General features: G+C 40.2%; 1 protein-coding gene across 2 annotated transcripts in view; it reads right to left on the bottom strand.

The window, feature by feature from the left end:
• exoc6 (exocyst complex component 6) overlaps positions 1 to 24067 on the bottom strand; it is an 80692-nt gene extending 56625 nt beyond the window's left edge. The window contains exons 1-2 of one of the 2 annotated variants that reach the window (XM_049563888.1): positions 23887 to 24067; positions 2867 to 3038 (exon numbers count right to left, since the gene is read on the bottom strand). In XM_049563888.1, coding sequence (XP_049419845.1) covers positions 2867 to 3038; positions 23887 to 24065 — 351 coding nt within the window. In that variant the 5' untranslated portion in view covers positions 24066 to 24067. Of the gene's footprint in view, positions 1 to 2866; positions 3039 to 22696; positions 22850 to 23886 lie in introns of those variants that run through there. The other variant, XM_049563889.1, reaches the window with a different exon arrangement.
• Between the last annotated feature and the right edge of the window lie 2863 nt (positions 24068 to 26930).

Genomic DNA, 26930 nt, shown 5'->3' with positions numbered 1-26930 from the left:
GGAATAAATTACTTATTGACTTATTCATACTTCAAAAACAGCATCAATAAGTGATGAATATAGGGGGATCAAAATAAAATAAATAAATAAAATAACAATCAACCAGCCACCCTCCTCCTCTGATAAGTTAAGAACAGCTCCTTCAGTGCGGTGAGGTTTGTGGACCGTTACCTGCCACAGAGAGAGAAATGCTCGTTTCTCCTCTGACACAGCTTGGCTGTACAGGTACTTTTGGGCAGTCATGACACCAACGAAGAGGAAATTATTGGACTTGGAGCCGGGCTTCTCGGTCGCCGGTAAGCAGTTATCTTGCGCCGCGGAGCACTATGGCGCTGTATTTGACAGGAATACGGCAGAGCCTCCTGTCAAATTTGCCTTTCGTTTCTGCTGCTGGTTGAAATCTGTACTTACACAGCGTGCTCCTGAATGATTTCTTTTGCTCGCACAAAACTATTTTTAGTCGCAAATGTGAGTAAAATGCTTGCACCGTAGAGCTCTGTGGAAAACAAATCACTGCAGCAATACAAACAAATCTAGCCTACAAGTAAAAATAAATAAATAATAACTTTCATAGCTTAAAGATACTCAATAGCTCAGCTAATACCTGAAATGTCACTGGAAAACAAACCACTGCAGCAGCATATTGAGTGCCAGGTGGCCAGTGCACCATTATTGGACAGCGCATGGACACTCACCCTCTTGTGATTGGACTTTGAACTTATCCCACAGTAGTGGTACTGTGAGGTACCGCAGTACTATGGTACTCCAACATTATGGTATCATATGTACCATCGTGTTTTAGTACTGTGGTCTACCGTTGGTACCAGTATACCGTGCAACACTATTCCACACTGCTTCAGCATTTTGGAACCTCTAAAAGTCATTTTTATATATATATATATATATATATATATATATATATATATATATATGGTCTGGATAGGCGGAAATGAAGACTTTTGATAATGATGATACAGACACCCATGATCGTTTCTCGACTGGGTCTTACCAGTCATAGCTTGTCAGGCCAAAACATAATAGCTCGGTCTACCTTTTTGTTTTTTGTTTTTCCTATTTTCTTTCCCATTGCCTTCAATGATAGATAATGCTCCCGGTTCTGCACTAATGTGTAATGTATTTACTTTGTAACAACTCCCAATCGGTTTCCACCATCTTGACCGCCTTATTCTCATTAGTTACTTTCATCAACCAAACTGTGTTAAGTGACAATGGTTTTCCACAGTGTTTCTGAGCCCATGTCGTACTATCCTTTATACAATGAAGTTAGTTTTTAACGCAGCGCCACCTGAGGGGTCAAAGGTCAAAGGTATTCAGAGTTGGTTTTTACCCGTGCCCCTTACATGTAGAGATTTCTCTGGATTCTCTGAATCCTTTGATGATATTATGGATTGTAGATGGTGACATAAATTAATGTCTTGCAACTGTTGAAAAGTATGCCCATCCAGTTGTTCACAAAGTGATAAACCTCATGCCATTCTTGCTTGTGAACTAATGAGCCTCTTGAGGATGCCTGTTTCATACCCAATCATGATACAATCATCTGTTTCAAAATAACCTGTTTACATGTGGGATGTTCCAGGTTTTTTTTTTTTTTACATTTCAAAACTTTCCCAGTCTTTTCTTGCCGCTGTCCCAACTTTTTGCAGCATGTTGCAGATATAAAATTCAGAATAAGTGTTATTTTACAAAAAACAACAAAGTTTATCAGTAGCCCTTTTTAGATAGGAATTGTGCAAATTTGCAAGAAAGCCCAATCATTCTTTTTCAGCACTGGCAGCATAAAAACAAAATCGGGGAGTGCGGCAAAATGCCGCCTACCTACTTCTGCTCATACAGAATGCGCCTTTTTCGGGGCAATGGGAGGCGTGAGCAAGTAACAAAACGTGTAGCTCAGCGTGTGACATAAACAGTGACGTGGGAGGGAAGGTGCGGCAGGTCAGTTCTTCGGCGATTCTCTCGTAAATGGCTAATGGTTAATGGCCTCTTCGTTTGCGAGGGCAAGGAGGGTACACGACTCCTTGTCTCGCCAGTTGCTCATTTTTACAGTGTCTGTCAGGTTTGCATTTCCCTCTTGCTACTTGCTGCTCGCTAATTCCTGCTATCAGCTGTTTCCTGTTTATCCATTGCCAGTGGCTCGCACGTGCGGTCATCAACAGCTCCTCCCACAAGTCTTCAACAGCACCTCCCGTGGCGGAAGGCCACCTCAGTCTTTTTAAACTAAAAGGGTTCCGCCAATATGACTACTCTACGAGGCGGAAAATTGGGCACCTCGGATCAACTCGCCAATCCGGCTGTGTGTCTAAAAGCTCGCAGCTTGCCGGCAAAATGGCCCAACATTCATGGAAAATCTTGCAGTGTAAAAGAGCTAGTGTGAACATTAAATATCTTGTCTTCGTACTATTTTTAATTGAATATAGATCAAAAAGGGATTTGCAAACCATTGCATTCTGTTTTTATTTATGTTTTACACAGTCTCTCCACTTTTTTGGAGTTGGAGTTGAAAAAACTCTTCTAAATGTGTCTGAAACATTATTTGATTAAAGGTAATAAACATTTTTGGGGGGTTTTGGAGTGAATCTTCCATGACGACTAGCCCTACAGTGATGTAGTAGATCATTTCAGAGTAGCTCTAGACGTCTCTCTAAAATACCCAGTCTACCAAACCCAACGATGGAAAAACATCTATCTCTATCTAATTTGATTCTCTTAACAAATCTAGTTGGCAGTTGGCAGAGGTCACATGGCCGCTATTTTGGGAAATATGGCAGCAAATGTGGGTTGCAGACCAAACTGTACTCCTTTGGCTTTTCTGGCCTGGCATCCCCTTTACAGTAATATCTCTTACCATCAGTTTCTCTGCATCAGCACGGACTTTCAGGAGCTCTGTGATGGCGTCCACAAAGCCTTGGTGGTGGAAATTGCACATCTTCTCAATCTCACGATCATGGTTCCTTATCCTGGCGTCCAGCTTTTCCATGAAGCGCTTGTGGGCGTTGGGCTGGTCATCGTAAATTGACCTAAGAGAGACAAGCAGGATGAGGAAACAGGGGAGATAAAGGAAAAGAAGAAGAAGGGGATTACCGCAGGAAGGGAAAGATGGCAAAACAGAGGAAACTGTCAGAACTGATAGAATGAATATGATTTGCTTTTATGTCACTTTGCAAATGTCCATCTGCAACCTGATGGAGGTTCCTCAGGACAGCTGCACTTAACAGCTGACGCAACATTTTGGACTTGTGTTGCTCATTGTGTCTTATGGTGTGTGTACATGTATAATATTTACAATATGGCAGAATTTATTACTATGTATATTTAGCAATGAGTGCAAAACCCCAAGATGGCTCACATACAGGCCCTGTCTACACCTCTGCAGATATTTTTGAAAACAGGTATGTTCCCCTTCATTGTCATCACTTCATCAGTTTATCCTATCAGACATTTGTGTGAAATTTTGTCATGATTAGCTTATGAGTTCTTGAGTTACGGCCAAAAACATGTTTTGTGAGGTCACAGTGACCTTGACCTTTAGCCTTTAACCACTAAAGAATCTAAGTAAACGTTTGTGCCAAATTTGACAAAATTTAATCAACCTTTCTTAAGATATCGCATTCACAAGAATAAGACAGACAGGGTCATAGCAACCTTGATCTTAGACTTAGACTTTATTGTCCCCTTGAGGAAATTCTCTTCCACAGCACCATCTCCATTCCCCAATGTCCACCACAGAACAGAACAAGACACACATTTGGAAACAAACATTAGAAAACTGACAAACAAAACAGTGTCAACACTTAACAGAGTCCACACTCTGGCCTATGCCCATCAAAATCTAGTCAGTTCATCATTAAGTCCAAGTGGACATTTGTGCAAAATTCAAAGAAATTCCCTCAAGATGTTCTTGAGATGTTATGTTCACACGAATGGGATGGACAGACAAATGGACAGACGGATGAACCACCTGAAAACATCCACGGCCATCCTCCATCCACGGCTATCACTGGTGCAGAGGTTTAAAAATCTGTCGACACGAAAAACATCTCCATGCACAATGAACGCAAACAGGACTCCAAACCCTCACTGGTGTTTGCTGTTGATTCCCCTTTTGATATACAAAGGAGCTAACTCTGGGCTACTCGGGACATACAAAAGTTTTCCTTACACTCCTCAGATGACGATCCCACTCACAAAACTGTCCCACCATCTGCTGATTCAACTGTCGTTTCTTGCAACTTCAAACCGCAGACGCTAAGGTGGACCAAATAAGCTTGGGCATGCAGACACCTGCGTCATCGGTGAAGTGAGTTAAGATGTAAAGGACTTATTAGACCAAGCAGAGCTGATATAACAAACCACTATTAAGAGAGCAGGAGCCTTTTGTGTCTTGTTCTTGGTTAAGGTTACACACTGCTAACATACTACACCAAAGACTGTACCACCGTAGTGCTGTGTGTGACGTGTCAAACTGATATTCACAACTTGTGTGTAGACTGAACAACAGCACTACAAAAATACTGAAAACCAACATTCCAGTGCAAGTGTGGAGGCCTCAGTGGCCAGTTGTTTGCACATTATTGTAAAGAATCCTGCCATGAATCAGTACCGGTCATCCAACAGCCACACAGCCACACAGCCACACAGAAACACACAAACACACACACACACACACTTCTCTGTAATTTCTTGGCCTGGCTTCAACAGGCACAGATGGTCGTGTGTACATATGAGTGCGTGTGTGTGTGTGTGTGTGTGTGTGAGCATGTGTGAGCGTGTGTGAGTGTGTGTGTGTGAGTGAGAGAGAGAGAGAGAGAGAGAGAGAGAGAGAGAGAGAGAGAGCTCTCCTGTGGCTGCATAATAATTGTGAGTCACTGTGTTTGTGTGAGCAAGCGGGTGTTTGTTGAAATGTGTGTTCTTGTGTACAAGCAGGTACTATCAGCATGGACACTGGTGTATAACCACAAATTTTTTCCATAGAGATATTGTGAAATATAAACCATTGAGATATTCACTTTCAACACAAAACACTGTTCAGTCAGACATGGTTTTAGAACAATATTACCATAGTTAAACAATTTTTAATATACAGGACAGTGTGAAGTGGGGAGACAGAGAGAGAGGGGGGACAACATGCAGCAAAGGGTTGCAAGTCGGAATCGAACTCGCGACCGCTGCAGTGAGGCATCACCTCTATACATGGTGTGCCCCATAGTTAAACAATTTTGAAGTGGACATGGACTATTACTGTATTATGTTGAACTTCAGAGGAACTGTGTTACGCAAAATGATTGTGAAATAGTGTTGACACCAACCCAGGATGTGCTTTCCAGTTTGGGGGTGTCTTTTTTTAGTATTTTCACAATGATACAACTAGGGCTGGGTATGGTTTTTAAAAAATTAGGATACCCTTTCAAATGCCGGTGTTCTTGAGGTAATACTTATACCAATTAGGTTCTCATTCGATACCCATAATGTGAATGGTGTGGCGTGTAATATAGCCATACTTTCAAATGTTTTGGTGCCATCTTGGCACAATGAACTGTCAACTTTGTCAAATAAACCATGCTTAACTTCATCACACCACACACTCACTACATTTACATATATGTAGTAGTTAAGCTAAGCTCATAGCTCGGCTAATCAATCAAGTCAGACTTCTCGTCTTGTCTGAGTATACATGCAGAAGAGAAAATCGAATTTCTGACCAAGTACGTCTGGCTCTTCCTCAATAGGTGGCGATGTGTCCTTATTAATACTGTGCGTATTGAACTACTTCCAGCTGACCCGAAGAGGAAGCTAATGATGAGCTTCTCCTCCTTTAGCTGTCGGAGCATGAATGTAGTTTCCATGTGCGTCTCGTGTGGCTTCTCTGTAGCCATGGTGTTTGTCTGTTTGCTTTTCCAGGAGTTACTGCACTGCTATATACTGAACTGCTGCTACGTCATCTCCTTCTTCTTCTGGGTGAAAGCCCGCAAAAGAAAAAGGGGTGCATGTGCGCCAGTGGATACATGCAGCAATAATTCCATTTTCAGTCGAATTATCTAAGTGTGTTAGTCGAGCTATGGACAGTACAATTTCAGTTTGACTAAGCTTTAACATGCATTTAAAAGTCTGGTTTCAGTCGGACTAAGCCAACAATTCGATTTTCTCAAGCTGCATGTAAACGCACTGAGTGTAAGTGGAACTGCTGCTGTAAGAGTGTGAGCTCCATGCTAAGGACAGGCTGTTACCATCACACAGCTAATATTACCTAACTGGTTTAACAGCAGAGTCAAGCCATTTCAGTCAGTACACTTACATGCACAATTAAGTCGAGCTACCGTTATAACTCAACTAGGCCTTTAATTGGACTACTGTTCTTGTCCCAGTACACAAGCACGAGAGGAGAATCAATTTATTGACCGAAGTATGTCTGACTCCAACACAATAGGTCGATACTTCAGCCACAAAAGAATATCATTGCCATTTTAAATGTTTTGTGATATGCTGAGTATTGCGATAATATATATTAGGGCTGACCTTCGAATCCATTTATGGACATTCGAAGCTTCGGAGCTCAGAACGAATTTAATTCGAAGCATTCGATGACGGGGGGGATTTAAAAAAAAAATTATGGAGAAAACGTAGTTTCTTCCAACACTAGAATTAAGATAAAAATATTCACAAACGAAAGAACACTAATGGTCGGTGATAAGTAGTGTTTAACTTTTGACTGAACACTAAATTAAAACCCTCGGCGCACACTGCAGCACAATCAAACAGATGCGCAACTCAGAGCATCAGACGTGTCTTTGACACCAGACTCAGAGCGGACCGGTGGAACTGGAAAATGCATATTTTACATCAATAAAATCTATTTTATCATTATTTTGAGTCACATTGTTGAAAGAATTGTCGTCGTCTGTGCTCAAGCAGGATAATAGCAGGTCTCCATTGTGCGTCGGGCTTTCTATTTCCTTGTTGGAGATTTTTTCTTTTTTAATTACATGATATATAGGCTATTCTCCCTTAACTCACCAGTAAAAAATACCTTTATCCATTTCAAAGAACCAGTGGCAATAATATCCCCGTTCTCTGATTTACTATGAAACATTTTTAGGCAATTCATGCAAAAATCAAACCGGATAACTCCTTTACACGGCCTAATGGAGCCGGCCTTTATTTGTCAATCAACCAAAAACAATCAATCAATTAAAAACACAAAGTGGACCTGGAACATGAACTCCTATAGGCCTAACACACCTGATGACCTCTTGGACATGTCTGCCAGCTCTGAGTGCGCTTGTTGTCAGTATCGGACTGGTGGGGGTTAGTGTTGTGTGTAAGGCCTCCCCCAAAAAATGAAAAAAAAAAAAAAGCACAGAAGCTTCGATTTTTTTTTCCACAGTCGAATCCTGTGCCATCGAACGAAGCTTCGAAGCTTCAAATTTTTTGGGTCAGCCCTAAAATATATTGCCATTTATTACTTTCTTTAAACTGCTTATTATGTCAGATTTTGTCAAGATCTATTTTAATTTAATATGGTAAAGTTTTCATTCTGTTCATCTCACTTAAGTCATTTTTATATTCATTTTATAGTTATTTTTTAGACCAAAAGTTGTTGTGTTTAGAAAAAAGTTTAGAATATTCATAATTTATCAAAAAAAAAAACGTTGCTTTAAATATTGCCATGCAATATATCATGATACTATGCTATATCGACTTTTCGCCCCACCTCAAATAACTTTGCTGACAATGCTGTCAGCACTGAATACACTGGCCAGCATAACAGGAGGCTGTACCTGCATCTGGTTTGGTCGGCTCTACTTACAGTCAGCGTCTGAGCTGAGAGTCAGACAAGACGAGCTGGAACTCACTGTAAAGCTCTGTAAATTCGAGGGGAGCTGCAGATTCAGCTGATACTTCTCTGGAAGTTCATCAGTATCAGTGACACCTTTGACGCTGAAACACTGTTTTCATTTTCATGTTGTCATCTAAAGCTGGTGGATTGCGGTCCAAAAGTGGGTCAAGGGCCCATTCTGAATGGACTGCAAGTGACTCACAAACGTGTCAAGTTTGTAAAGAAATGCACTTTATTGTTAAGTACAGTAAATTACTAGCACAGAGCTTTTATTCTGTGAGTGACTAACCGACAGCTAATTGCCAGAGACAGCAGTCTAGCTAAACGACATGGCCAAATGCAAGTATGATGCTGAATGTAATAAACTGTGGGACCCTGAACTAAAAATAAATAACTATTCTGAGAAAAGAAAAACATTGACAACATATAGGTCTGCATCTCATATGTTACTTCACTTTGATAATAATATCAAACCACTATATGTTGTAACTCGTCACAAGCAGCAGAGACATGAACTATTACAAAATCCTACAAATAACCTGATGGCTCAGTATGGATGGATGATGAAACAAACTTGTGGGCACAAAGAATATTACAAAGGCTCATTCTAAAGCCATCACACTGGTTTTATAGCACAAATACAATTAAAACCTTGACATAGGCTGGCTTTTAAGTTTAAAATGTTTCTGATGTAGGAAGGCTTGGGAAATGAGAATGAGGATCCCAGACGGACAAAATCTAAGAACTCTCAGCCTTAACTACCAACCATCACCATTTATTTCAGCTGGAGTAACAGCTCCATCTTGTGGCATTGTAGTAAAAATGCTACATTCATAAATTGACGACAATACAACAAATTCCACCTCGGGCAATTAATCTGGCTGAGTGCGTTGATTCCCATCATAACAAGAAACACATCATTTTGTCATTTTAAGAATTCTTTAAAGTATTAATTAAGGTACAGTCTGTTTTATCAGGAAGATTACAGAGATATTGCACTCTTAAGACATTGTGGTGAACTTGTCATACTGCTTTTTTCATTATGCGCACTTCATTCATGGTGAGGCTTTTTTTTTTTTGCAAAAAATAAATACCTTGGTAATTTACTTTAATAATGAAAAATATGAAATCTTATGCAAGAGCATTTCCTAATTCCTTTTTTTATACAATCCATGCAAATTTTCAAACTTTGCCAAATTTCAAGATAAAATGTTTTATTTATTTATTTAATTTTCCTGGCACATATATGTATAGGAAAGACAGAAAAAATACAATGAAAAAATTCAGTCATTGTGCAGAGGTTAGAAGCCAAAAATGGCTTTTGGAGATATCCCCCTTTTAAATAAGATTTAAGTGTTTTTTAATGTCAGTTGCAGTCTGCACATGACATTTACCTCAGCTCCTCTAAAACATGCCCTGTATAGCAGATGGATTTCCCAGAGATACTATATGCACTGCATTTAATATGAAGAAGCATTTTTACAGGAGCATTTACAGTCAAACAATTTCAGTGACCCTAAATTGCTCGTAGATGTTAATGTCAGTGTGAATGGTTGTCTGTCTCAATGTATCAGCCCTGTGAAAGTGTGGTGCCTAGGCTCCAGACCCCTGCAACCCTGAATGGGATAAGTAGTTACAGATAATAAATGGATAGATGTTAATTGAACTGCTAACAATAATAATAATAATAATAATAACAACAATTATAATAGTTGCAGGAAAAGGTTAGCAATTTGTCATTGCAGCTCTTCTGACAAGCTTCTCTGACAATGGTTTTATGCTGACTATGGAGTAAGTGTCCATGCTCATGAACAGTGCTTTCACTACACATGCTGAATAACACTTAGTTCAACTTTTACTACTGGGGGAAGAAAAAAAAAAAAAAAAAAAAAACCTTTTCATATAGTGGGACACTGATGATGAAGCATGCTGTGTGTGAGGAATCAGTTATTGTGATGATGGTCAGCAAACCTGTAACACTTTCCCTCTGGCCTCTCTGTCCTCCCTGCTGTTACAGGCAGACACAGGCCGGCTGTTTACAGTCGCATTACATTTATCTCCACCACTCGCAGTCAGCTCAGCTGCCTGTTGCACTGCACTGACCTCTGGAGGTATGAGAGGTGCACTACATGCAAAAAAATCCTCAGTACAGCCTCTTTAATATGAGAATAATAGAAAGATGAGCATCTGTAGTTTTGACGGGAATTGAAAATGACACCGTCTGGATTTAAAATTCCCTGGTATACTGTATTACCACAATATCGCACAAGCCTAGTTAGCACACATTTGCTTGTGAGTGAATGAAAAGGGGTGAGCACACAATACTATGTTGTGGGTGAGCCACCCATCTGCGAGATGCCTGACGACATTGGCAATGCACTGATTTGCAGTGTAATAACTGCTTTATTCCTGTTTTAATCATCTGGTCCCTTTGTTTTGGAGAGGAAGAGACCTTTGTGGATAATGTGGCTCCTGATTAAAACCTCCTGAACAATGAACATTAAAGGAATTCAAACCGGGAGAAGTTTTAGCTGGTTGCAATCCGCAATTCACCGCTAGACACAAAATATCACAACATACCATAATAAATGAAGCATTGTGAAGCTACAGAGATGTCCCATTCTGAGAAGTGCAAGACTGCAAGGAACTGATTGTCATTTGTATGTCATTTACACTAAATTGTGTCTGTTTTACAGCAAAACAGTTGACCTTTCATTTAGCTTCACTTTTCTTTGCTTTACAAAGTCGTCAATCAAGATAACTAGGACTTAAGCTCTGTCTTGCCATGCTGCCATGCTGAAGTATTAATACACCCAACACAAACCACAGATACACAGGCAAAAAAGAGATGGCATGATAACATAAATGAATAAATAAAGCTTGATCCATATCTAGATATTATACTGTCAGTGTACATAATTTGTGTTTCAATGTCTGCACCCTTCTCTTCATCTGACTGCCAAAGATTTGTGTGTAGGTGGAAGGAGGTGGACAGACTAGAGCTGTGCAGATTTAAGCAGTTAATCAACTCAAGGCAAACATAAATACCATTTGCTCAAAGATATTTTATCTGGAACTCATTGCTGAAGGTCATTGCTGGTAAATGTTCATGGAAATCTACTAAAACACAGGTGCATGGAGACCCTGGGCTGATTATTTACATATGCTTTACACTACCACCCACACACAGAATTCAGTAAAGGTGGCTTGAAACTAATACCATGATCACCTTTGGTTCATTCGAGCACCTTCAAAGTTTTGTTATATTACAGAGCACGTGAGCAGAGTGGAGCGAGCAGCAAGCACGAGCAGCAAGACTTTGGATTGCACGCAGAGCAGATTTCTTTTTAAAAAGTTGGAGTGTTGCTTTATCTCCTGCTCATCCTGCTCCAAATCTGCTATGGCACTGCTCACACCATGAGTTTGAAGCATGCCCGACCTAGCTGGGTTGTGTTTGTTTTTATTTAATGAAATGATGTGTTGCCTGGTAAGGAACCAAAAAATTTGTGACCTGAAGCGGCATTGAGCAGGCGAGAGGAGGTAACCAACGTATTGCTCCACTCTGCTCACATGTTCTGTTGATAAGTCATTTATCTGATTCCCAACATCATCAGTAATTGGTCAGTGTTGCAATGACCCTGATGAGGGCCACAAGCCAAAACTAGCACCTAGAAGTCGTTGAAGTTGCCTAAAACTATGACCAAAAATACTTGTTGACTACCTTTTTTCATGATGAAAACAAAAAAATACATTATAGTAACATTTGAAAATGAGAACTATGATTAAATGTATTACATTTCAAATTGAGTAAATAGATGACTGTTTTTAATGCAAAGTCTCTGTCAACAACTGCATGCATCTGCAGAATCTCACAATATATAATAGGTCCTGATAAGTAAAAAAGTATCCTTTGAAGGGATGCAAAGGGTCACGAAATTTCCAGATATTTCACAAGGCAAGAGTTAAGCTCAGGAATTTGGGGAATTTTCAGAACCTTAATGTAAAAACTATACCTTTTCATAGTGAACTTACTTGGGCTCCTTGGGCAGGAATGGTGTATCAGTGCAGGCCAGACTCAAAATCTTTCTAGACATGCTGCTGACCAGAATCAAAATATTTTGTCTATTTTTTTCTTTTGTTTTATAAAATTAATTAAAAGGGAACCAATTAGGAGTATTAATAAGAGTAGTGCATAGTACGAATTAAATCCTAAGAATATTCATCAGCACAGAATAGTCTGTTTGGTGGTCATTTTACAAGCACAATTAGTTGCACTTCATTTTCTTGATTAATTTAATCTGACTTTGCATATTCTATCAGTTTTCTCCACATATGCAATGTCCAGTTTCCTACTGTACTTTACTGTGTATGACTCAAACTCCTTAAACCCCTTTTTTGTGACAAATGATATTTAAACCGGCATATGAGACATTAACCCTGTGGAGCTCTGCAATGGCCAACAGTTGAAGACATTTTGTTAAACAAATCAGATCCTGCTTTACCTAAACAAATGTCCATCCTTGCTTTCACATGATTTAAAGAAGAGTTTGAAGTCACCTCAACTGCCAGAGGCAGGGTTCCTACAACTCATGGCAAGTTAGATATAAGACTTTAAACGACTTTTTAATGCCACTCAGAATGAAATTTAAGACCAATTTTACAATAACCAACATTAAAAAAAAAAAAAACAACATTAACCAAGAACCAATTTTACTTAAGGGTAGGGACAATTTTACCCAAATGTTTATTGTAGCATAAAACATGACTTGCCAATTTTTTGTTTCTAACTCAGCAAGTGGGATTCCACTGCCTTTATTCTCATTGTGCCAGGTTTGGAAAAACTTTGAGCTAGTGTTGTCACGATACCAAAATCTTTGTTTCAGTACCAATACCAATATGAATTTTGATACTTTTCGATACTCTTCGGTACTTTTCCTAAGGAAAAGTCCTTTTGGATACAAACCTTTAGAACAATAAATAGTAGGAGTGTAACGGTACCAAAAAAATCATGGTTCGGTAAGTACCTCAGTACGGACGTCACGGTTTGGTAACTCAAATGTTCCACCAAGTTTGTGTTGTCTCGTGTTGTCTCCCTTTGCGAGGCAGACTTTCTCTTGTGTTTTTTCATGTGCGCCAGCTGCGAATGTTGATACAGTTGTTGTCATACACACCACTTGCGCAATCTGTGCTCCAGTAGGTACAAGAAAGGCATTTGTGTGCATAAATGAGTAAAATAAATTAACTAAATTAATGAATTGAATCAGTTTCAAAGTACCAGTATTTTCCGAATGCAGTATAGTACCGTTTGGAATACTCTAGTACCGCGGTACTATTTTAGTACCAGTATACCGTGCAACACTACTTTGTGCATAAAATACATCGAGCCTGGTAAGACTTGCCTTGTACTGGTATTGCTTCACTTCCCCATGTCGTCCAGGGTACTGTGACAGTTAACTAGCACAGTGAATCCTCTGCTCCGAGCATCGTGGCCAGACAGAAAATATGAAAGTTGTTGGTTCCATTATCCTGACTGGTGTGATGTCAATGCAAGAGGCATTCAGTAAATTACTTCAAAAAATAGATGTTACCAATTATTTTGAGATTTTAGACTGCAACAGCAGGAAAAAAAAACAAATTTATAAAATCCTATTTCCAATGTCTTGGCATTCTTTAAAACTTTTGAAAAATTGATTTCAGACATTTTAATACCAACTACGGCCTTAATTCTAGATAAATAAACTCAATACCTTTGCAGACTTTTTAAGGATCTGCAGGAGCCCTGCAGAGGGGAGGTCATGGTTTGAAATACCATGTGCATATGCACAGTAGTGCACGTAAAATGTGAACTGTGCACGTAATTTTCAGCTCTACGTGCAGCAGTGCACGTAAGGTGGTACAAAGAGTGCATACGCCCAGCTCCGCCCACAGCTTGATTTCAAAAAATTCAGAAAAGATAGGCGGAGCTGAGGGGGGGGGGCTTCCCCAGAGGTTGGCCTCCTTATCTGGTCCCTCTCCTCCACACTTCGACTTATTTTCATTGTGCCGATGGTGGCTTGGAAAACCGCCCCTAACTGTGTCACACAGGCAGAAGGGAAGGTGGCTGGAGCTCAGCCTCTTTCCCCCTGTTCACCCTTCTCCCCATCTCCACACTTAGACTTTTTTTCACCCTGCCAACAATGGAGCTTATATCCATTGTGCCAATGGTGGCTTGGAAAACCGCCCCTATTTCTCCCTCTCTGGGAGCCTGGGCTCACCGCGCAGCAGCCCACCCCATCCATCCATCCACCCATCCCTTCCTCGCAGCCCCGCACATATACCCCCGAGGCTCGGCTCTCTCTCACGGCGCAGCGGCCCTCCACATTCCTCCCTTGCCGCCCCACACATATACTCCCGAGCCTCGGCGTCTCTCCTTGACCAACTAACCTAAATACTATAAACACACTACTAACTGTAAACCTACACTAAAATACACTATGCTAACAATACGTTTCGACAAATTACTGGCTATTCTCTCTGCTCTACTACTCTCTCTGCTCTGATCCAACCTACTCGCTATCAGTTTGATAACTGCGGACAGAATGGTTTTATAGTAAGGGGAGGAGGAGTAAAGGGAGGAGGGCAGGCTTTAGCGTGGACGGTTAGTGACATCATTCGCCCCGAAAAAGAGTCATTCGCCTCCAATGTAATGTAATGTAAATTCAAATGTAGTAACCAGGTTTCAAGCTGTAGAGGGCACTCCATACCACATTTTTAAAATAAAATGTAGATTTTCAACAGTTTGCACTAAACTGTCAAGATTTTAAGCAGGGTCAGTCAGTAACACTACTATACAACCAGAAACAATGATTATCAGCTGAAAAAAATGGTTTTAGGGTTTAGTTACTCTTTAAGTAAATGTCACTTTTGGGCTGAATATATATATATATATATATATATATATATATATATTCATCTATATATATATATATATATATATATATATATATATATTCAGCTCAAATGACATTATCACACCTTGAAAATGTTTTTTGTTTTTTTTGGGGGGGGGGGGGGGGTTTAACGGTCATAAAATTAAGTTTTGCTGAAATTTTCAATAAAATCTATGACCAGGGCAAAAGCTATTTGACTGTTAAGTTTTTGAGAAAATTGAAGGGAGAATCATCTCAAATTACATTATAACACATTGACAATATCCTCATAGTTGAACTGTCATAAAAAATGAAAATGTTGCAGCAGTAGATATTGGCTGTGGCAGAAGTGCCGAAAAAGAAAAACACACCAAATGACACAATAAAACATTTCTGGTGCAGGTACAAAAGAAGGTTTTGGTGCATGTAATTTCAAGTATTTCACATGAAAAAACATTTCAAGGAGAGGTGGACAGAGTGGATCAGTGGAAGGTAGTCTATCTGAGAACAAGAAATAATGACAGTTTTTAAGTAGCCATATTTTTTTATCACCAGGACCCAAGTAATGACTATGTTTTAGAAGTGTAAGGGAAAGAGCTATTTTTCATTTCCTATCCTTTAAGGGCTGCAAAGAATATTTATTTTCACTATTAATTTATATATCTGTTTTTTGTTTAACAAACTCAGAATTATGTCAGTTGAATTGAATTTGGCTGTTCAATACAAATACCAGAATATTTGCTCCTTTTTATTCCATATAGAGTTTGAGAGTTTGAACAGGGTTTGGCGGGGTATTCAGGGTGACAGTGACGTTCATATAATATAGCACACACGCTAAGTTAGCCCCTTTGAGCTAATGTGTGTTAACAACGCTAACAATGGGTTGGAAATGTGCATCAGTGTTACTTCTGACAGCTATTTTAGATTTAGTCTTAGTCTTAAAATGAAAATACTTATTAGTTTTAGTGTCACAACCACTGCTGCAGCCTAATCTCTCTCCGAGGCCGTTTACACATTGCCGGCTATTTTCATAAACAGACATTTCACCGTCTCCGTTTTCAAAAAGATCTTCGTTTACACTTACCCGTGTATATATACACAAGAGCACGCCAAACCTGTAGGTGGCAGTGTAACGAGAAGCTCAAGCCTTCCATGTATCCATTGTCACCATAGCAACATAGGTCGCACTTTTGACACAGGCGCAAGTTCTGGCGCATACTGTGATGTCGTCGGAGTTTTCCAAAATCTCCACTCTGGCCGGAGTTTTTAAAAAGACTCGTTTTCAGGGGAGAAATCTCCGTTTGCGTGTAAACGAAGGGCACAAACGAAGGAAGATGTCTCCGTTTATCAAAATCACCGTGTACATGTAAACGGCCTCTCCGAGCCAGGAGCTTCCCTCCTCCCCTCTCTCGTTCTGATTCCAGAAGTGTTGTCTGGTGCGCAGGAGTCACCGCAGCTGCTCATCATCTTCAATCAACTCAGCTTCAAATAATGCAACTCCAGCTCACCAGATTGTAGACTCTGCTAACTAGTCAGTCACGTTCCAGCTCCCTTGTTTAGCCTGAGCTTTGATTTGCTAACAGGTACTTTACTAATACCTGTTTCCCTGTAGGGGTGGGCAATATGGCTGAAAAGTATATCACGATATAGCTGGTTCATACTGATCAATAACGATAATTATCGATAAGTTTTTTATAACCTATTTAAAATAAGGACCAGGAGAAAATAAATACATTTTAACATTTATTTTAAACTCAATAGCTTTCTTCTGATTTCAGTCACAGTCATCAGTCAAGGCACAGGGAGGAAAATGTAATGTCAACACAACCATTAGAAAATACTCAAATAAATGAACATACACAAGATGGTACAAAAACTACTACTCGACTATTTCCTCGCTATCCACACTCATTCTTGCTACTCACTCTACCATGTGTTGTGTTGAGTGTTGCCAGATCTTGGGAGAGAAACAAGCAACCAGGACCAGCAACCAAAATTACTTAACAAATACATCATATTTACTGCCCTTGAATGCTACCAAACCAACTAGCCGACCAAAAACATGGAAAGAATAAATGAATGAATGAAAATGAAAATAAAAAAGCCATTTTACTTTCACTGTAACAGTGCTGGTATGCTGAACAAGATCTGAATGATGAGTACATATTTCACACAGAATCTGAATCTGCACACTGCCTTTGAATCGTGCCCCTCTTGAAGTCAAATCTTTTAATCCTCTTTACAAATCTTTATTGTATTCTTTCCATATTTCGCTCACTTGTTAGCGAAATAATTAAAGAATGTCCATTAATCGTGCGATTTAAATGTGAAAAGTCTCACTGACTGACCGTCACCTGTGTGTATGGAGAGAAGGTGAGGGGCAGAGGGAGTGGAGCTGTGAAAACATCCTGCAGTCCGACATACCATCATGCGTTTAGATAACTTATTAGACATATACATATATATATAGAGAGAGAGAGAGAGAGAGAGAGAGAGAGAGAAAGGAGACGTTTAGAGAGCAAGCCCAAATAAGCAACTCCACTTTAGAAACAAGCTCACAAAAACGCAACCCGCGACTACCAATATTTGTAAGCAACTTTACAAAAAAAAAAGCCCAAAGTCGCGGCTTATAAGCGGACCTGTGTTCACATATGAGGATGGCGAAACCAAACCTGACGTTGTTAGCTGTTTGCGTGACACCGTTTCTAGGTTACCAGGGAGCAAGTGAGTGTGTTCAAGCAACCAACCTTGCACAGCCACACTCCGAGGGTAACTTGCGCGGATTTCCTTGTGTTTTTTCCTGACGGAATACAGTACCATTATCAAACATTATATCGAACATTTTTTCTATCAACCGTGCACAAGTGTTTATCGCAAGACTATATGTTATCGTTTCATCGCCCACCACTACTTCCCTGTGCCTGCAGCATTATCCTGCTTCACTCCCCAACCTCGGACTTTGCCTCCCAGTACTCCTCCACTCATTTTATTACCAATAAATCACCCACTAGATCCTGCTCCCAGCCCGTGTTTTGTCAGCTTTTGGGTTCAACTGCCTTGTCACATAACATTTGAAGACATTTTAGTCGATGAAAATTCATGAGATTTTAGTCAACTTTTGGTCATTATGTTTTATATGTTTTTTATCTTTAAACAAATCCAGTAACCGGGAAAAGCCTCTCCTCTTCCTGGCAGCTGCCTCCATCTCACTCACTCTGCCTCCATCTCACTCAGTATCACCCTGGTTCTGGGTGTTTCTCAAGGAAGGATCCTGCAGAGGCAAGGCAAGAGTCCTCCCTAGCATTCAATGAACACACATTGGAACAGGCTAACGAGTGTTCCCAGGTGTGCATCATTATTCCTCAGCAGACTGAGGGGGTTTCAGGGTACTGTGATCATTTTACCACTCTCTAATGTAGTACAATTTTAAACAAATGTATCAGTATTGTCAGAATCACGTGACTTTTAGAGAGAATGTATTTCTGGATCATACTTAAGAGTAAGTGGTGTAATGAAGTAAAGACAACAGCTGAAAAAAGTTCTAAATTATCATTAACGGTTTATGCACAGACTCACACACATAATCACTCTGTCATTTCAAAGTGATCCATATTTTACGTGTGTGTCACCACACACTCTGCTACAATGATATGATCCGGAGCCGCGCTGCTCTGAAACAGCTGATCGCACTTATTGTACATGATTCTGTCGGGTAATCTTCTGAAATAAGTTCACCTCAAAACAAATGAGTGATGCTTTGACCTGCAGGATATTGCACTGTCTTTACTCTGGCCGTTCTCACCGTGATTCCCCCCGAAAAATACACCTATTGAAACTGACAGAATGACAGCAGTTATCATGTCGTTGTCATAGTGGGGGGAGGTTGGGGAGGTGGACACTTGGCGCTCCATGCTGTGAATGATTCATTTAAAAACTTTTATGTTTTATCTAAATCATGTTATTTTAAAAATCTCATTATTTGGGGGTTCAGTGGGTGCATTGGAGAGTGTAAATTATGAGGCCCTCACTTTCAGCAAATCATGTACAAAGCATTGTGGGGATTTTATACCTGTGGAGGATCCACACATGCATCCCTTGAATTACTCTGAAAGCAGACAGTCCTCTTTGAAACTCGGAAGGATCCTTGACATTGGAACTGTCCTTCGGTGAGGGACTATGACATAGCGTCCTTCAAATTTAGGTTCCTTCCTTGACTTTGAGAAACACCCTATGTGTCTGCAGCTGCCTGTACTCTACAGATAAATCTGGGGACCAAAGTGTCCCCTAAGTACACAGTTAGTTGACTGAGATTCCTTAAAAATGGTAATTGGTATGTGGACTGCACTTGTATAGCGCCTTTCTAGTGTTCCGAACGCTCTAAGCGCTTTTTATCCTGCGAGTCACATTCACCCATTCATACAGTGGTGGCCAAGACTACCATACAAGATGCCACCTGCTACTCAGCTGTTGTTTTTGACACACAGCCACCAGGAGCAGCCTGGGGTACAGTATCTTACTCAAGGATACTTCAACATGCAGACTGGAGGAGCCGGGGATGAAACCACTGATCTTCTGATTGGTGGACGACCTGCTCTACCTCTGAGTCACAGCTGCCCCAAATGATGATTTAAATCTTTGACTTTACAGTGGCAGCCCTATTTTTTTTTCTTTCATTTCTTTAAAATGTGTTTTGTAAAAAACAATTACATAAATAGCTTCAATTTACAGTCCAAAAAAAAAACATGGTACTCAAGAATATGACACGGAACAAAGCAGCAAATCCCGACAATGGAAAGCTGGCACTGGCTTATTTTGGTCTCTTTAATAAATGACTAACTGATAACCATGGAACTCCTCAAGGAACTGAAGCTAAGAACTAGGCCTGATGTAATGAACAGTACAGCCAACTGGAAACATGCACGCTCATACCCCAGTAATCATCAGCCTCCATGCTGCCATATGAGTTCCTCTTTCCTGTTATTAATAATTGAAAGCAGGTGGTTGTTGAAACAAATAGGTCACTGCTTTCCTACTTCCTGCCAGGGCAGGAAACTAACTTTAGCCAGCTTAAAGTTGCTTCTGGGTTACAGGATACACTATGCTTAATCATTCTACCTCCCAGTGTGTTTTCAGTTGATGCACACACAATTTAAAAATAAAAGAGTGACAAACAGCCTGTGATTGTCAGACTGCCAGTAAATGTGAGTACAGATTCAGTAGACTTTCAAGTGTTTTTACAACTAATAGTTAGCAAAATCTTAGAACAGTCTGCAATGTTGTCATAGGTGGGATGTCAGTATCTCACACAGATAAGAGGGATGTGACATTCTCACAATTCAAACTCAACTAGTCTAGTCTAGTTGTTGCTGCAGTTCCTTCCACATTATCTGTGGTCTAGGAATGACTCAAATATTGTGCTCTACACTCTACGCATTGCTTTAAAGAAGAAAACATAGAATAGAGAGGGGTGATGGAAACGGAGAGCAGAGGAGCGCCACTCGTTTCTGTTTTTCGCTGTTCCAATGCTTCTGGTACTGAATGTATTTGAAGCCAGCTAAACTACTTTTGCCTCTGAGTGTGACTGACTGTATCAGCTGCAAGTGCTGTCAGCAGCCAATCAGGAAAGATGCTCTGTGGTGAGTTAAGATTTCATAACTTAGTCTCTTTAGACTAAGTTATGAAACTTTTTCTTTAGTTTCACTTGCACCTGGCATTCTGTGGCTCCGTCTGTGCCCACAGTATGTTCTGCACTGAGAAAATGTAGCACAATGAATAACCAAACAGTATATAGATTCCATTAGCGATCCTAATGAACAGTGCAGCTTAAAAAATATAAAATGAAAACATGGCAGCAGATGTTTTAGTCGTGGTAGGCCGCAAAAAATAAATGAACATGTGGGAAACCCTGAACTGTCAGTCTTTCAGGCAAAATATGAGACTGACACATGTGGGCTGTTACAGGAGGTGTGCCAGGCTACTACCCTGCAGGTGCTCTGTACTACACTAAAGCTGAGCAGGGGTCATGGATAATATATTTCTTAAAATAACAGGTGTGTTGAAGAAAAACTTAATAAAAGGACACTCTATAACATGCAGTTTAATCATACAACACAACGCCACAGTTTTCACTAGTTTTGAGGGAGCATGCCATTGGCATGCTGCCTGCAGGGATGTCCACTAAAGCTGTTGCCTGTGAACTCATTGTTTATTTCACAACCATTAAACTCCAATGTTGTTTCCCTGAATTTGGCAGTGCATCCAATTGGCCTCACAACTACACAAGTCAGTTACAATGACAAACTGGTGTCAGGTCAAGACACTGTTGAGGATGACAGGCATGCAGATGAGCTTCCCTGAGACAGTTTCTAAAAGTTTGTGCAGATTTTCCTCAGTTGTGCAAACTTACATTTGCATCAGTTGTTTGGGTGGCTGCTCTCAGGCAGTCTTACAGGTGAAGATTCTGAATGTGGAGGTCCTGAGCTAGTGTGGTTACACATGGTCTGCGGCTGTAAGGACGGTTAGATGTACTACCAAATTAACGGAAACCACTTTGAAGACATCTTATGGAAGTGAAATTAAAATTCAATTCACAGGCAACAGCTCTGGTAGACATTCCTGCGGTCAGCATGCCAATGGCACGCTCCCTTAAAACTGTGCCATTGTGTTGTGTGATCAAATTCCGCATTTCTGTGCGGCCTTTTATTGTGACCATCCCAAGGCACACCTGTGTGGTAATGACGCTGAGTAATCTTGATATGCCACACTTGTCAGGTGGATGGATTATCTTGGAAAATGAGAAGTGCTCACAAACATGGATTTTACCATATTTGTGGCCAAAATTTGAGAGAAATGTATCAATTGAGTGCATGAAAAAAAAGTTTAAAATCTTTAACTTAAACCTGTGAAAAATGGGAGCAAAACGAAAAGTGCTGCATTTAAATTTTTGTTCAGTATAGAAAAAAGGGCTTGAAAAATAACAAAACAGACAAAAGATGGAACTAAAACATTGACAAGTGTCTTTCTATACTCAAAATCTAAACAAACAATCAGACATGCAAAGGGCATGACTTTAATTTTTCAACAACTAATCTAGACTGTCTAGGTCAGCTGCTAAAATAATGGCAATGTTAAGAAGATCATGGAACAGTCACTTGAGCGAGCTGAGGTGTTGTCATGTTAGCCTTAGGGCATATTTTTACTGGTTTCCCAAGTATTCTTTAAGACAACCACAGCTCACAGGCATGTTTCTGGGACAGGTGTGTGTGTGTGTGAGAGGTGGAGGCATTCAGCTGAGGCCGCAGTTACTTTATAAACACTAGCTTGACAAACTCCTGTCATTCATTATGGCCTTGGAAGCTAGCTTGGTAGCATAACCAATGCCAGAGAACGTTAGCGTGAGCAATCCCACATCCCATTTCACCGCTACCAAGCTCTCTATCAACCACAGCACCAGCTTTTCAAGATGACTCATCTAGCCATGGTATATCGGAATGCCAGTTGGGTTAATGTTCTCATTTCTGCAATGCAACTAGCCTGAATTGTTAGCACCGTTAGCTATCATCAGCTGCATAATGATAACAAGATGTGGAGTCCCTCAGCCACACCCACAACTGATGTTTACATTTTGACAGGTCACCAGCCGTAGATAAATGCACACAACCAGGAAAATCACACACTGACGCGGTTTTACAACAGCTGCGTTCATCTGACATAAACAGTGGTCACTGTTGGCCTGTTAGCTAACAAGGCAGCTAGGCTCACGGTTCATTTCAACACCATATAGCCTGCTGGCTAAAATAGCTAATGTTAGCCTGCCGGTGGCTAGGGTAGCTAAGCTAGCTCATGAACAAAAGGTCTGATAACGTAGGAAATGCAACAACACACATGGACATTATGGTTGGTAAGGACTGTGCACTAAGTCGTGTAATCTTACCGAAGAGTGGGACCAACACAGGCCGTGTCTGTACTCTCAATTTCCTGTAAAATCCGCTCGTGCTCCGTTATACACTCCAGGGTTTCATTCTCCGCCATGATTGTTATGTGTGTATTATGGCTATGACTGCAGCTACAGCAGCGTACAGGTCAGTATGAGGTCTGGCCTGTGGGGGACGCACTACAGTTGGAATCATCTCAACGTCAGCAGCTTTGTTGTGACATTTCCTGTACATTACAGTACAGTTGGCCACAGGAACCAAACAGGAACACAATTGCTGATCCCTTAACGTTTACTCAAAAACACTGTGGCCAATACATGAAGGTTGTTGGCTGTTGTCTAAATGTTGAACTGTGCTGAATTTATCATAACTTAGCAACTAACATTACAATTTAATTGGTTGTAATGTGTCATATAACAACAAAAGAATTAGGGACTGTTCATTACTTATAAGACGGGAGGGGTGATGCGAAACGGCGGAGAGAAAGAACATTTGCACCCTTTTAATTTTATCATCAAATGATAAGTTATTAATTTCCCACAGGATCAATGAATTATCTATCTATCTATCTATCTATCACAGCCACCGTGCCAAGTTACTGATATTCTGGCCATTGCTGCCACTCTTGAGTATGTTAAAATGTATTTGTGTATTACATGTATTTTTTATGCACATGTTGCTAATGTGGACTGTGCTGAAGTGCACAAACAGCCTGGATTTGCATTTTGCTTTAAAAAAAAAAACAAAAACTGCCTGTCTAGTCGTTTTGGTGCGAATTCCCTTTGTGCTGTTTGATTGTTGCATTGGCTCCAATACACATTTGGTTTGGTTATCTATGGTGGAGAGAGGGTCATACATTTCCCCCAGTCACTCAGGATCAATTTAATTGCTCCTGTAAATCAAAATTTTGATTTACAAGGTATACCAGTGGCAAAACTTCCACCCATAAAGCTAATTTCTAAAGCTAAAGTGTTTCAAGAGCACATTACACTAAAAGTTCAATCCCTTTGGTATTTTTAATGAATATATGCATGTTTCCTTGATTGTTTGCACCTTTTGATGTTCATATATAAAGATAGATAAACATTTTAAATCACTCCATTTGTAAGTCAGGTTAAATAATCCACCATCAATGGTAGCCAGGAGATGATTTTTTTTCTTAAAAATGTCCTTAATGTTGCAAATTTACCTTAAGGTTGTTCCTAGAGGCAAGTCCACAGACTCTAACTCAGCAAAGATATTCCCAAAAGCCTTGTCTTCTTTGTTCTCCTCTTCATTTTGAATGGGAGGGTCAGGTAAAGCAGCATGGATCCTGTCACTGGCCATTTCTCTCTTCAGATTCCAAGTATGGTGACTAAATTTCTGCATGTGTGAAGGGGAGAAGAAGAAGAACTGTGTGTGTGTGTGTGTGTGTGTGTGTGTGTGTGTGTGTGTGTGTGTGTGTGTGTGTCAATCCAGGGCACCTGCTATGGTCAGCAGAAAAAGAGGGAGCAACAGGAAAAAGAGACCTTGTGATTCGCCGGACTTTGAAGCCAACAAAACTAACTTCAGCTGCTCGCTGTGTGTGCATTTGTCTCATCTGCTGTAAATCTTGGAGAAACACCATGAAGAAACCCGGCCTGTTGGCTTTATCTACCACTGCAGCTCCAAAACAGTCTGTAGTCAGACTAGAGGTTAGATGGTGATTTTTGGTTTCAGGCAGGGGATAAATAAATGAATGAACAAATGTCAGGTGAGTGAGGAGGTGGTATGTACTAAAATTCTAACCTAGTGACAGACAACCTCCTGGAGGTAAAAAGTTTCACTGACTTTGGGTTCTCTTACCTGAAACACACAGCAAAGATCAGATCATACAATTCTCTGCTTCATGCTTTGGTTTACTCCTGTGTTGACTTTTATTGTGGGACCAAAAATCTGCAGGTAGACAGCAGCTACAACTAAATGCAGATGCCACAGATTTAGTCAAAGCCCCTAAATAAATAACACTTGTATCTCAGTCACTGTGGCCTTTCAAAGCAATAAAGCTGCTTAGTGATTTTGCAACTTCATACAGAAACAATTATTACCCAACTACGTTCTTAGTTCTTTCAGCAATAGTTCTACATAAAACACTGTATTCAAAGCACTTTCATCTGTGTCATATTCTGGCAGTGGTGGAATATATATACAATTCTTTGATCTTTGTCTAAGTAATAGTAACGTTATGACACCATGTAAAAATGCAGATTTCTGTATTCAAAGGTATTTTGCTTTGGTGTTGTGAGAGGCAGATTTAAAAAAGAAAGGTCAAAAGTGAAGGAGAAGAGACTAGTATGACTCTAGTATGTGCCAAGCTCAAAAAACACTGGATTCAGGGCGTCGGTAGCATAGTGGATAGTGCCGGCACCCCATGTACAGAGGCGATGCCTCGCTGCAGCGGTCGCAGGTTCGACTCCGGCTTGCAACCCTTTGCTGCATGTATACCCCCACACACTCTCTCTCTCTCTCTCTCTCTCTCACCCCATTTCAATCTGTCCTGTCCATTAAAGGCAAAAAGCCCAAAAAAATAATCTTAAAAAAACCCCCACTGGATTCCAGTTTTTTTTTCTGTAATGCACATTTATAGCATTTGTGTAGCCCACTCACCAGAGAAAAATGTTGGCATTGTACATTTCTGCACACCATGAATACATGACATTTGTTCAATTCATACATATCATATCAGTGCTTTTAAAGTGATGCAGTATATGACCTGACTTTGTCATCGGGAGGTGAAGTGGATGGTGGATGTCATGACACCTCAGCGAGACACTGCCAAGATGCAGACCACTTCAGACCACGAGACCACGTAACAAAACACTGGTTATTTTTTAGTGAGTCATCACCGTGTTTCCAGTGGCTTTTTAGCCACCAAATATGGGTGTTTCTTTTTCCCATAGGGAAAGTTGCACAAAAAGCAGCTGGTTTTTACTGAGACATTGCTATGTTTCCTGGTGGGATAGTGCCATGAAAACAGTTGGGTTTTTTTTAACTGAGATAACATTGCTTCGTTTCCTGCATTGATAGTGCCACAAAAAGCAGTTGCTTTTTTACCGAGACATCGCTGTTTTTCATGTCAGGATAGTGTCACGAAAAGCAGCTCTTCCATTTTAACTCATCTGCAGCACATGTTAACCTGAGTCTGTTATGCCAACACCTGTCCCCCACGAAACAATTTCAGGTTGAAACTATAATTACTCTTAGGCTTGAGACTAAGGGGGCATAAAATAGCAACTTAAAGGTACACATGAAGATAAGATAAGATAAGATACACCTTTATTGATCCCACAATTGAGAAATTCCAGTAAAGTATACAAATAAAATAAGGAACAATCACTGTTTGCAATAATATAAATAAATTCTAAAAGTCCAAAATAACAAGGTGTAATTATTCCTGCTAAAACATTCAGCTTTCCATAGTACTCTGCAAAACATCAACTAGTATGGTAAATTAATGATATAATGTGTACAGTAACTACAGTTACAGTATCATCAGGGTTATTTTCTCAGAGTTGACAGACCTCCTCAATAGCCACAGAAGACAAGATAAACTAAAAGGCATGGAGTTAAAGATGAAACATGCTTTTCAATATTTTAAGCAAGATTACTGTATTATTTTTGTTTTGTGCTGTTTTAGAGTGGAAAAAAAGGAAAGGAGCACCATGCAAAAGTTAAGGCACCCCAAGACATTTGAGCTCAGACAACTTTTACCAGGGTCTCAGACCACAGTTAGCTTGTAAAAGCTATGGCTTGTTCACAATCATAATTGGGGAAAAGGCCAGGTTATGCAAATTTCAAAGCTTTATAAATACCCTGACTCCTGAAACCTTGTCCCAACAATCAGCACTCTGGTCTCCTCTAAACAGCTGCTCTGAAAACTAAAATAACTGATGTCCACAAAGCAGGTGAAGAATATGAGAACATAGCAAAGTGTTTTCAGGTGGCTGTTTCTTCCGGTTGTAATTGAGAAGTGGCAGTTAACAGGAACTGTACAGCAACACCTGTACAAATATGACACTCATAGAGGAGTCAGAGGAAAAGTTTACTGGGTAGGTCAATTCTTCAGCTGATACACAATCAACAAATAGCACAGTGACACACCCTCTCTGTCAGCCTATCATGTTACTGCTCCGTATTTTAAATATGGTCCTGTCCCTGCTGTTAGTTCTTTCTTGCTGCCGTCGTGCACATCCTCCACCTCCCCATCACCACCCA

Source organism: Epinephelus fuscoguttatus, linkage group LG20 (assembly GCF_011397635.1).
Source record: "Epinephelus fuscoguttatus linkage group LG20, E.fuscoguttatus.final_Chr_v1".
Classification (NCBI taxonomy): Eukaryota; Metazoa; Chordata; class Actinopteri; order Perciformes; family Serranidae; genus Epinephelus; species Epinephelus fuscoguttatus.
This window is presented reverse-complemented; position numbering and strand designations above follow the sequence as displayed.